The sequence below is a fragment of the Vigna radiata genome, chromosome 7 (assembly GCF_000741045.1).
Source record: "Vigna radiata var. radiata cultivar VC1973A chromosome 7, Vradiata_ver6, whole genome shotgun sequence".
NCBI lineage: Eukaryota > Viridiplantae > Streptophyta > Magnoliopsida > Fabales > Fabaceae > Vigna > Vigna radiata.
In genome coordinates this window covers 54,642,864-54,655,777 of record NC_028357.1, presented here as the reverse complement: position 1 = coordinate 54,655,777, position 12,914 = coordinate 54,642,864, and the positions used below count along the sequence as shown (strand labels likewise).

At 31.0% G+C, this 12,914-nt stretch overlaps 1 protein-coding gene across 1 annotated transcript; it reads left to right on the top strand.

Moving 5' to 3' along the window:
- The first annotated feature begins 7,648 nt into the window (after window positions 1-7,648).
- LOC106768718 lies at window positions 7,649-11,519 on the top strand. The gene is made up of 3 exons (XM_014653999.2): window positions 7,649-8,895; window positions 10,419-10,961; window positions 11,113-11,519. The coding sequence occupies exons 1-3, from the start codon at window positions 7,987-7,989 to the stop codon at window positions 11,212-11,214; spliced, it is 1,554 nt and encodes a 517-aa protein (XP_014509485.1). The 5' UTR covers window positions 7,649-7,986; the 3' UTR covers window positions 11,215-11,519.
- Window positions 11,520-12,914: the final 1,395 nt, after the last annotated feature.

The following is a 12,914-nucleotide window of genomic DNA, read 5'->3' as shown; positions in this document are numbered from 1 at the left end:
TGACCATTGGCTGACTTGAGCGTCAGAGTGCTTTTAGCAGGTAACCGGACCGCTAGGATAGTGAAACAGTACCGAAGACTTGGACAGTGACGGGACAGGATTGGAGTAACCGGACGTTTAGGAGAAATTGTGAAAGAGATTCCCGACCGAAACAAAAATTAAAGTTGATAATTGAATTCAATCAGAATTATGAAATATCTTTTGTTATGGTTACATATTTGAAAATTACAAATATTTTAAACAGTATCGTAAAAAGCTTCAATTTAATTCATTTCTATATGTTGTTTTTCTTTAATTATGTGTATAACAGTTAATTAATGAATTAAATGTGTTTTTAATTTTTTAATTTTAATATAAAATTAAAATTCATCCGTTCGAAACTTTGTTATATTTAATCTCTAAATTTCATATTTTTTTATCAATTGCATTAAAAAATTTGACGTGTAAAATATGTTTGAGTGTTTACATTATCTTTATTTTTTAATATATTTTAATTTTCAGACTTAAAAAAATGAATATAATCTTTTTAAAAATCATATTAAACTTTTTTCACATTTTAATTCATTTATGTTTCAATATAAAAAAATCATATTTAATACATAAAAAATATAATCTGAATTTAAAAGATTTTATCTATTATTTTTAAAATTTAAACATTAAAATGTGTCCAAATTTGATACAGTAATGAATTTAAGTAGTCTCTTTTTTTGTACATATAAAATGAGCGAGTTTCCCAAAAGTATATAGTTTATCCATTATTTGTAACCTCATAAAAATAAATAACAACATTATCTGAATAGGCAGAAAATAAATTGACGCATTAATTTTGAATTAGTGCCTAAACTAATGTGATGAACGGAAAGCGCGTGGTTTTGTCTGAGAAAAATTCACACAATTGAAAGAAAGCCCGTTTCGGATTTGCCTAAATGCCACACCACTCGAGTTAATATATATATATATATATATGAGAATACCGTTGTTTATTTTTTGTTCCTTCCAACACGTGAGGATATGATCCAGCCTTTGGATTCACAGAATTGACCTGCATCTCCCTTTCACGTGTTTCCCTATTAGAGAAAAATCCAATGCATATCTTATAAAAAATATTTGTATTTATACATATGTATATGTGGATGGTATGTATGGTAATTGGGAGGAGTGAGAAAAGATAGTGGGTTTTATTGGCTTGTTTTCTATTGTGCAGATTTACTTTGGAATAACAAATTAAGTATTTTGATTGTAGTGAAACTTTTCTTAAGGGCAGTGGGTTACCTGAAAAAATAGTTAAAACATACATAGCATTTCAAAATTTAAAACCATAAACTTGACCATTCCAGAAAATAATGACAAAACCAGCTTCAGGTAATAGTGTGTTTTGTTTATGTTGATCAGTGACTTTTAACCGTGTGTCATGACAATGTTTTTGTTATTCATACAAACAGATAGAGTTTATTATATATTTGAAATTGATGTAGAATTGTTAGGATTCTTTAGTCATCAATAAGGCAAAAGGAACTAATTATATTGATTTTAACTTGTAGAAAATTTATAATAATTTATTGTATGATAGTTAGTTTATGAAATTGAGTTAATTGATGAATTATGATCTCTTGAGTTGAGTTAGAATTTTTGAATCATCACAAGTGATTGTATATTGAAATGTTGATGTGATATATGATTGAGATTGAATTTGAGAAGAATTGAGTCGTTGAATACTGTAAAATATGATGATGGGTTTTTTAGTATTTGTGAGTAGTGTTATACTTATTTTAAAAGGCTAAACTGACATAAATTTGTAGAATTTTATTTTGCATAATCATGTAGACTCATTAGGTGACTATATGTTTGTTGGATGAAGTCAAAGTTGGAGAGCTACTAACTTGATAGTCACGTAATGAGATGAAAGTCGGAGAGTTCACCGACTTGACAATCATTGGACGAGAATATACTCGTTAGGCGACTTTTCAGAGAATCTAAATCTATAAATTTCAGTGCTATTTTGGCTTGTTGATAGCGGGAGCAAATTTGAGTAGTAAAATATTTTTCATAATGCCTCAAATATGTTTAAAAGTGTTTTTGATGATGTTTCAATGTTCTTGATGAATTTAACAAATTAGTAAATCTGTTAAAATATATGTATAGAACCATGTTTTTAACTGATTATCAAATATGTTAAAATGTATGTTAAGAAAAACTAGCTCTTTGTTTTAGTCCATTAAGTTAATCACATAATCAATTCAAATTACCATAAATGGGTTCGGTCTTATTTCCTATAAACATACACATATTCATAACATCAATTTGAGAGCAATGAAAAAACCAAACATTCTTGGAGGACAAAGAACATCAATTTGTTAAAATCAAGACTAGAAGCATTCAAACACAGTTGGATGTGGCTGAGGAGTAAAAACTTCGAATGTAAAATTTGTATTGAAGTATTTTTGTTTCTTATTTTTTTTGTAAATTTGATTATTGAATTAGACTTGTTGTACAGACAAGGTTTTTAGCGTAATTGTATATAACCTCATCATAAAAAATTGTTCTTGTTTGATTAGAGATTAGGATTACACAAGTGATCTTGCAATATTGTAATCTCTATATTCCTTTAGCGAATTTCCTTTCAATTCAAATTGTTTGGAAAACGACTTGTTTGTTATTTTGTTAAAATCTTTGATAGATTGAAAAGTTAATTTAAAACAATTTTTATACATAAAAAATTTTCAAGAGTAAAATCAGTTTCTAACATTCTAATATTATTGAGCTAATTATTTGATTGTTGGATAAAACTTATTAATAATGATTCTAAAAACAATATAAACCACTACCATTACATAACTCGTTAGAGTAATATATTTATGAGTATTATATTTATAAATGTATATGAAAGAATAATTACATGTCTTATTATTTGTTAATATGAATATTATTTTATTCTTTTTATATTTGTATTTCAAAAAACTTAACTGAATTTAAAAGAATTTATCTATTATTTTTTAAACTTAAACATTAAAATGTGTCAAAATTTGACACAGTAATGAATTTAAGTAGTCTTTTTCTTTTTACATATAAAATGAGCGAGTTTCCCAAAAGTATATAGTTTATCCATTATTTGTAGCCTCATAAAAATAAATAACATTATCTGAATAGGCAGAAAATAAATCGACGCATTAATTTTGAATTAGTACCTAAACTGAGGTGGTGAACGGAAAGCGCGTGGTTCTGTCTGAGAAAAATTCACACCAATGAAAAAAAGCCCGTTTCAGATTTGCCTAAATGCCAGCACTCGAGTTAAAGAAAAACAACTTTGTTCCCTCCAACACGTGACGATATGATCCAGCCCTTGGATTCCCTGAAATGAACTGCACCTTACAGTTTTGTGAACATCTAACTCCTTTCTTGAAAGTTGAAATTCTAGAGGCGTCTTAAGTATGCCAGAAAATCTCTGGACCTCTTTCAGTGGTCACAGAAATTGGATTTGTCGGCTTTTAAAGAAACGATTTTGTTGAATCCGTAGGCTGCCATATTTTACTGACTTCAAAACTTAGTTATACATCCATCTGTGTATTTTTCCACCTTTCAAGTTAAAAACTGAAGACATTTCTGTAAGGTGTAAGGTATATGAAAGTACTATGAACCTTCTTTTTCAGAATCCATTCATGGAATCAGAAACGATATAAGTTGAATAATTTGTGAAATCGTGATTGTTGAAATAGTCTGACATCTGCAAATTAGAAATTCAATGCTTTTGAAAGCTCTGACTTGTGAAGTGTGTAGTTTATAGTCTTGAGTTTATGTTAAAGTGTTGATATAGTCTTTAGTCTTTATCAGTTATATATCTGTTATAGCTTTTGATATGACGAGGGAAGACAAGGCATAGTAAGGGAGACTTGACTTAGATACTCAAACCTTAAGCTTAAAAATTCCAGAAAACAATGGCTAATTATGACCAAACAAGTGGTTGAAGTGAAAATAATTTGGTTTTGCTTTCTTCATGTAATTGTTTTTTATTTTTTCTTGGAAAAAATAACAGTTGTACTGGGTTTTATTGGCTTGTCTTCTGCTATGTAGATTTACTATGTAATAACAAATTAAGTACTTTGATTATAGTGAAACTTGTTTCAAGTGGGTTACCTGAAAAGGTAGTTAAAAGATACATAGCATCTCAAAATTTAAAACCTTAAACTTGACAATTCCAGAAAATAATGACAAAACCTGCATAATATATATGACCAAATAAGTGGGCTAAGTGATGATAATTTGGCTTATTCTTTTTATGAACCAAAAATTGTAATGGGTTTTATCGGTTTAATTGTAATGGGTTTTATCGGTTTTATTATTATGTGACGATTAACATAATCTATTTTTAATACTATTTTTTTAATACAAATAGTTTTGTTAAGAATGAATTTTATTATTTTAAAACATATTATTTTTTTAAAAATTATTCTTTTAGAGTTGTCCAACTTCTTTTTAAGAACTTATATTTTAATTTGTTTGAAGAATGGTGATCGTTAGGATGATTCTTGAAACAAACTCTCAACTTCTTTTCCACCAGTTTCTCAAACAAAGTAAGTTTGTTTTTTTTTTTTCTTTTTTTAGTCTATTATTTCTTCCTTTTACATGCGAATTATCTAGGATTGCATGTGACGTGTTTGAGTTTTCTATAAAATTCTATACTTAGTGGTCCTAATAATATAGGAATAGATAAGGTTTCCTATGCGTTTGGAACTTATTTAAGATTTCTAGAAGGATTTGGTCATCAATCAAGTAAGGAAAATTAATTGCATTGATTTTAACTTATAGACAACTTATAATTACTTATTATATGCTTGTATGATAATTGGTTTGTGAAATTGAGTTGTCTGATAATTTTGACTTGTTGATTTTAGTTAGAAGTTTTGATTTGTCTTTAGCGATTGTATGTGGAAATGTAGATATATTATATGGTTGAGATTGCATTTGAGGTGAATTAAGTCATTGAGTTGTGTATAATTTAATGGTTGGTTGTTTTGACATCTGAGGTTAGTGTTAGACTTATTTTACAATATTGGAATGACATAAATATGCATAATTTTATTCTACAAAATTATGTAGATTCGCTGAGCGACATATATTGATTGGGCGACATCAAAGTGAGAGAGCTACTGACTTAGTAATCGTTAGGTGAGACCAAATTCAGTAGGTCACTAACTGGGCAGTCATTGGACGAGAATATACTTACTGGACGACTTTTAAGAGAATTCAAGTATGTAAGTTCTGTTGGTATTCTAGTTGAGCAAGCTATTTGGTCGTTTGACGAGTGTGTTATCAGGCACTACTCGTAGAGCGAGCATATATGGCGGTTGAGCGAGTGTGTTGTCAAGTACTACTGGTTAAGCGAACGAATCTAGTGGTTGAGCGAGTATGTTGTCAAACACTACTCGTTGAGCAAATAAGTCTTATGGCCGAGAAAAATATCATAATTTTAACTAAATTCGTGTGTCTATATATATATATATATATATATATATATATATTTAATGTGTGTGATATTGTGAATGTTAAAACAATAGTTGATTTTGTATAATATGTGAAGGGTTGGTACTTGATGATTAATAGCGGTTAAAATGGTGTGTTTATTGATTTATGCATTTCTTATTGACAATTATTTTGACGTTCTAATAATTATTTAATTTCAAGTAGAAAAAGTTGAAGTATGTGTCGAGAAAAATAGGAAATCTTAGTCTAAGATGAATAATTACATATTTTATGATTTATTGATATGAATATTTTTTTTTCATTAGCTTACCTTTTTTATATATGCTTGTTTCTCTCTTCATCTTTCTTATATACAATGATCACTTTAATAATTTGCAAATAAGAAAGTTACCATATAATCTATTACAAGAAAAGAGCAGTGTTGAAGCTTAAAATATATTGTTTAATTTCAGTTTATATATATGTTTTTAGAAAACTTTATTTTGTTTTTGAATGGATGTAATTATTTTTTAATTATATAGGACGCTTATTTATTTATGTATATATTTTGGTATTATAATTATATTTGAGATGTCAGGATTTTATATATTTATTTAATATATGTTATTTATACTTATTTAGTGTATGTTATTTATATTGAATATGTGACAATTTTAATAGTATTAAAAATGAGATGTTACCTATAATAATATATTTTGAATCATGTTAATATCTAAATTAATATAATTAACAAATACGAAATATATTTTTAACGGATGCATGAACAAAAATTAAGATTTAAATTGCCAAAACTATATACTAATAGACAAGAAGGAATTTCTTTTATAAAATAGTACACAAATTATACTTGCAGGACTAACTTTATTAAAGATTTGGATCAAATCTTTAAATGTATATTTGTTATTTCAATCGTATATTTGGAAAAACAATTTATATCGGAGGATGTTTAGGAAAGATTAGGAGAAATTAATTATAAAATTTGGTTTCTATAAATGGAATATAAATAAATTTTAGTACTTGTATATAAAGCTTATACTATTTATGTTAAGGATTATTAATTTCTTACTATTAATTATAATTAAAATTATTAATATTAATATATCAAAAAATGCTCATGAATAAAATTTGTATAATTAGGGTAATCTCCTTAATTATTTTAGTGTTATTATTCATTTTATTAATTTATTCGCAAACAATCTGTGAAAAAAAGAAGAGAAGATAGTACTCATGACTCCTTCCTTTAAAATACAATTAATCAGATATTACATAATTTGAAATGATAACAATAAACTTGGTCAAGAACAGGACAAAGTCGGAAAAAAATAAAATAAATAAAGTATGCAAATTTTCCAATTTATTTTTTGCGTTTTCTTCCATCACTAGTCATGGTCCGGACACTATGAGCCAAAAAAAAAATTAAATATTTATAATTGAATTCAATTAGAATTATGAAATATTTTTAGTTATTGTTACATATTTGAAAATTACAAATATTTTAAACAATATGGTAAAAAGTTATAATTTAATTCATTTCTATTATTGAGAATTTTCTTTTTATTATTATGTGTACCAATAGTTAATTATGTATTTAGTTATTTGATTTTGAAATAAAATTAAAATTATTTTTCAAAACTTTAATACATTTTAATTTTTAAACTTTGACATAAATTTTTTTATTAACTGCATTTAAAAAATTTTGACATGTAAAATATATTTTATATTAATACTTTAATTGTTTACACATTTTATCCTTATGTTTTAATATATTTTGATTTTTAAACTTTAAACTATAATTTTTTTACATTAGTTACATTAATTTTTTAAGTAAGTTGTTTACATATTTTAACACATCCTAACTTTAATATCAATAAAAAAACACGTTTAATACATAAAAGAATTTAAAAGATTTTATCTGTTTTGTTAAAATTGAAATATTAAAATGTGTGAGATTGAGTAATGAATTTAAGTAATCACTTCTTTTTTCTAATAGAAAAAGAGCGAGTTTCCAAAATATATAGTCTATCCATTATTTGTAACCTCATAAAAATAAAGAACAACATTATTTTAATAGGCAGAAAATAAATTGACGCAATAATTTTGAATTAATACCTAAACTGTCTGAGAAAAATTCACACCATTTTCTAAATGCCAGCACACGAGTTAAGAAAAAAAACCAAAACATGAGAGGACCATTGTAAATTCTCTGTTCCCTCGAACACGCAATAATGTGAGGATATGGCCAGCCCTTGGATTCACTGAATTGACCTGCATTTCCCTGACATGTGGGCCCTACTAGAAAAAAAAATAGTATTTATACGTATGTATATGTGTATGGTATGTATGGTAATTGGAAGGGGTGAGAAAAGGTGATTGGCAGTGGCACCATGCTCCATAATTCTTTTGCTCTTCCTCTTTAAGATCAAACTCTGGGCTTTTTTTTTATTTGTTTGTGGGCTTTGAAGGGCCTCTGTTGTTCCTCCCTGAATCTGAATTTCTGAAGCATCTGCAATGGGTGAGAAAGAGTCGGAGAAAGTAGTTTGGGAACCAATGAGAACCTCTGCTGCCACTCTCATTGCACCAACTGCACACCACCGAACCACACCAAAGCTTTTTATCATTCTCGTCCTCTTTGTTTCCGTCACCTACGTCGTCTACACGCTCAAGCTCGTCGCAACCTCACACGCATGCGGCAACGTTTCATTCCCCACCGCCACCTTCTCCAAAACCGTTCCCGCCGGCAATGCCTCCGCTACCGTCACCGTCCCAGCCATACCCTCCGTTCTCCGACGGGAGTCCCGCGAAACGAACTCCGACGACCGGACGGACCTCCGCCACGTGGTGTTCGGAATTGCTGCGTCGGCGAAGCTCTGGGAACAGAGGAAGAACTACATCAAGCTCTGGTATCGCCCACGGGAGATGCGCGGCGTGGTGTGGCTCGACGAGAAGGTTAAATTGAGGGAGGATAGGGATGCGCTGCCGCCGATTAGAATCTCCGGCGACACCGAGAGGTTCCGTTACACCAACAAGCAGGGGCACCGGTCCGCCATCAGGATCTCGCGGATCGTGGCGGAGACGCTGAAGCTGGGGATGAAGGATGTGCGGTGGTTCGTGATGGGCGACGACGACACCGTTTTCGTGACCGAAAACCTAATTAGCATTCTGAGGAAATACGACCACAATCAGTTCTACTACATTGGGAGTTTATCGGAGAGTCACTTGCAGAACATTTTCTTCTCTTACAACATGGCTTACGGTGGAGGAGGTTTTGCAATCAGTTATCCTCTCGCTAAGGCTCTGTACAAAATGCAGGATCGCTGCATTCAGCGTTACCCAGGTCTCTATGGTTCTGACGATAGAATGCAAGCGTGTATGGCCGAACTCGGTGTTCCACTCACAAAGGAAATCGGTTTTCACCAGGTTCGGAACTCGCTCACACTCATGATTTTTTCAAACTCACTCGTTGTTTCTGTTAATGGTAATTATTATTTGCAATCAATGTTTTATTTATTTATCGTTTATTTTTTTATTTTGTTACTGTCGCTGTCTTATCAATTTTTGTCGGCATTGGTTGGGTTTGTTGGGAGTGGGGACTGGTTTCTCATTTCTGCTTTTTATGCTTAATTTCCCTTAATCTCAATTTCCTATGTGATTATGCAATCCATTGCTAATATTAATTATGGATAAATGAAATCTGTGGTCGTCCCCAGAATTGGTGACTGGGGAAGGTTCTAGTTTACTTGCGGGTAGGACCCGAGTTGGGATTGAAGTGCTGACTTTGCTTGTCGGTGAGGAATCGCATTAATTTTTCTTTTTATATTTGTGCTTTCTTGCCAGAATTTGACTCCTGTTCAATTTCTGTCTACTGGATTTTAATTATCTGCGTTGGCTTGCGGGTGATTTACGCCTCCCAATAACTTTTTATTCGGCTAATAAGTTTTTGTCATACTCACATATTTATAAAAATATAGTATAATGTATCAAACAAAGCCATTTTTTAAATGATTTGATTGGTTGTTTTTAACTGGTATACAAGCTGATGTAAACTTAGGAAACCTTAAATAGGTGCACTTCATAATTACTATCGGGGCCATTTAGGGAGAAGGAATTAAGAAAATTAACAGAACAAGATTAAGGGTTTTGAAATTTGACAGGACTAAAATATACTTGTATAAATTATTAGCTTCTGCAAGTTCATGAAAATAAAAAGCGTGGCTAGATTAGATTATCTGGAGGGTGGGCGGTGGAAAACATGGTTCTTCTGCCATTTCTTTTGGTTTTGACAATTTGACTTTAAGCTTCAGATTACGACTAGGAGAGCTCTATTCTATATGCGGTAGAAATTTAGGCACTAAAGATTTTGACTAAAAAGCAAACCAAGTTTTGAGTTGCTGTCAAAGTTCGGAGACAATTAAGAGTTTTGAGTTGTTGTCAAAGTTTGGAGACGATTAAGAGTTTTGAGTTGTTGTCAAAGTTGTCGAGACAATTAGGAGTTTCGAGTTGTTGCCAAAGTGGCGGAGACAATTAGGTTAAGGTTATAAGCTTTTTCTCATAATACTGCACTTTAAAGAGTAGAGACAGTTGCTTTAAATTCATTGAATTTTCCGTAGTTTTTCTTCCTAGGTGATTTTAATGGGTTTTGCTAATGTTTTACTTAACGGCATGTGTTAATGAAATAGAAACATTTATCACTATGTATTAAACTATTCCAATCGCTCCAAAAAGAGAACATCAAACATGATTTACTAAAAAATTTCAAAACATGGATACTTTGATCATTCACAATGAACTCTAGCATTTCATGATTTTCATTTCGTTGAACAAGATGGCAAAGTCATATGATGTCGGCTGCTATGAATATGGACAAGGAATTTGTTTGTAGTCTTGCAAGTGTATACGTTCTTATAACATCCATGCTGATTGCCGCTGATTTATTGGAACAGTATGATGTGTATGGAAACCTGTTTGGCCTTCTGGCATCTCATCCCGTGACTCCATTGGTGTCACTGCACCACCTTGATGTGGTTGAGCCAATCTTCCCCAACGTGACCCGACTGGAAGCCCTTCAACGGCTCACTATACCAATGAAGATTGACTCGCCAGGGCTCATGCAGCAATCCATCTGCTACGACAAATCAAAAGGCTGGACTATTTCCGTTTCGTGGGGTTTCGCTGTTCAGATATTTCGTGGTGTATTTTCACCACGTGAGATGGAAATGCCTTCGAGAACATTCTTGAATTGGTATCGAAGAGCAGATTACACTGCATATGCATTCAACACCCGTCCAGTTAGCCGAAATCCATGCCAGAAGCCTTTTGTATTTTACTTTTCCAACGCAAGATATAGTTCTGAGATGGAACAAACAGTGAGTGAATATGAAAGGCACCTTGAACCTCACCCGGAATGCAGGTGGAAGATGGATGATCCGGGTGCTCTTGACAAAGTGAAGGTATACAAGAAGCCAGATCCGAATATGTGGAGTAGAGTAAGTTCTTCTCTGACTCTCCTAAGTTAGATATTATACTACTACCGACACATGAGGGTGATTTTAAAGTTTTTTTAACCAACAAAATTAATTCATAATGTTAATTAGATTTGGCTTATTAAGTAATTGATTTGTGTTTGTTTTGATATAGGCTCCGAGGAGAAACTGTTGCAGAGTGAGGAGGTCAAAGGAAAAAGAAAAGATGGTGATAGATGTGGGTATGTGCAGAGATGGTGAGGTAAGCGAGACATAATGGTGATGTTAATGATAGTTATAAATTAAATTAGGGAGGAGGGATTCTCGTGGAGTTTCTTAAAAAGCTTATTTCTTTATTTATTGGGTAGCTCACTCTCATTTGAGAATTTTTTGTAATTTTTCCCTGGATTCACTGAAAAGGGGTGAGATTTGGGAAAGGACAATGACAATGTACAAAGAGATTTGTCCTTTAATTAACAAAAAATGTAGAGGGGGTCACACAAGGAGAAGTGTAATAAAACTTGTAATTTATTTGCCATTCAAGAAAATCATTAGATGCGTGCTTATTGTGCCACTCTACCATATACGAGTATCTGATTCTGCATTAGGACTACAGGGAATACGAATTACTAAAATAAGATGTTAACAAATCTATTTGCCTTGCCCACTAAGTTGTGCTGTCTTCTGTAATACAGCTGTTGAGTCACATGATGAATCTAAATAGTGTATTATCAATGTCTAGGAATCTTTCAGAGGTAGAGGCTCTGTTTTTTCAGTATAGTTAATTTTGATAGAATTATTTTATATTATTGAACTAATTAAACAAAAGAGAAGTAAATTTTTGACCACAAAACAAGAAAAGGCAGAATGAGATATACTAGTACGTACGTTCTATTTAAACCAAAGGCTCAGCTCCACAAGTCGATCTCTACCAAAATTTATGAATACATAAATGCCAAAAGAATGATGAAGATTGAAGGACTAAAAGTTGTCTCTAGTGGAACCCACCTCTGCCCCTCACCTTTGAGCTGTCTCTAATACTTCTCACTGCAATCATTCACTTTTTTTTTTTTTCAAAATTACTGTTTAGATTATTTCTGAATTCTGCCTGATTTAAATGGTTTCTGTTATCTTAAACAAATGAAAGTACAGTTTAACGAATACTGTTTTCAAATGCAAAGGCAAAATCGCCTTTACTTAAAAATTGGTTTAAAAAGGAAACTTTTCCCCTTTGACTCCATAGCCGGTTTTTTTTATATATATATATCAATATCTAAACTCGGTTGTTATCTGATTTTAGTAGCTTTTCCTTTAATAATGGAATCACCCATACCCCACTTTAAAACCACCCAAAATGATACTTGTTTTTCAACCATATGCTCACATTTCCCTTACACAAAAAGAAACCTATTTCAAACCACTAATTGTTGTACATCACTACAAGCCCACTTCAAAACATCATTCTAAGCCCACTTCAAAGGTTCCTCAAACTTTAGTTCATACGTAGGCCCATTACATATAGGTTTGGGATGCCCTTCAAGAGGAATATTTGCAATATTCTTTGACATGTCTTTTTTCAACACTTCCTACTATTTATAAAAATTCTTAAATTTTAGTTGACTCCCGATCTCATTAACTTTTTAATGGTTTTTTTTTTCTCATTATTTTAATTTTTAATAAATTTCACAACAATAAATGTGTCTTGAGAAAGTTAAGTTAGAAAATACATCAAGCCAGTTTGATTGAAATTATTTATTTAATGAAATAAAAAAAAATTAAATACATGTATAATATGTATGTTGATTGTAAAAACAATAGTGTCTATCCATTTTAATAAATAAATCATATCTACTTTTTAAGTAAGTAATTATATTAAAAAATTATTTTGAGTTTAAAATAAATTAACTCTTTTTTAACATTATTGAATCTGTCCCAATTTTAGTAAGGAACTGGCATTGGTCATGTACAGATATGACC

Excerpts from the sequence above, each read along its gene's own strand:
- LOC106768718 (XM_014653999.2), top strand. The coding sequence starts at position 7,987 with ATGGGTGAGAAAGAGTCGGAGAAAGTAGTTTGGGAACCAATGAGAACC. Across the intron at positions 8,896-10,418 it reads AGGAAATCGGTTTTCACCAG|TATGATGTGTATGGAAACCT; the intron begins GTTCGGAACTCG and ends TTATTGGAACAG. Across the intron at positions 10,962-11,112 it reads ATCCGAATATGTGGAGTAGA|GCTCCGAGGAGAAACTGTTG; the intron begins GTAAGTTCTTCT and ends GTTTTGATATAG.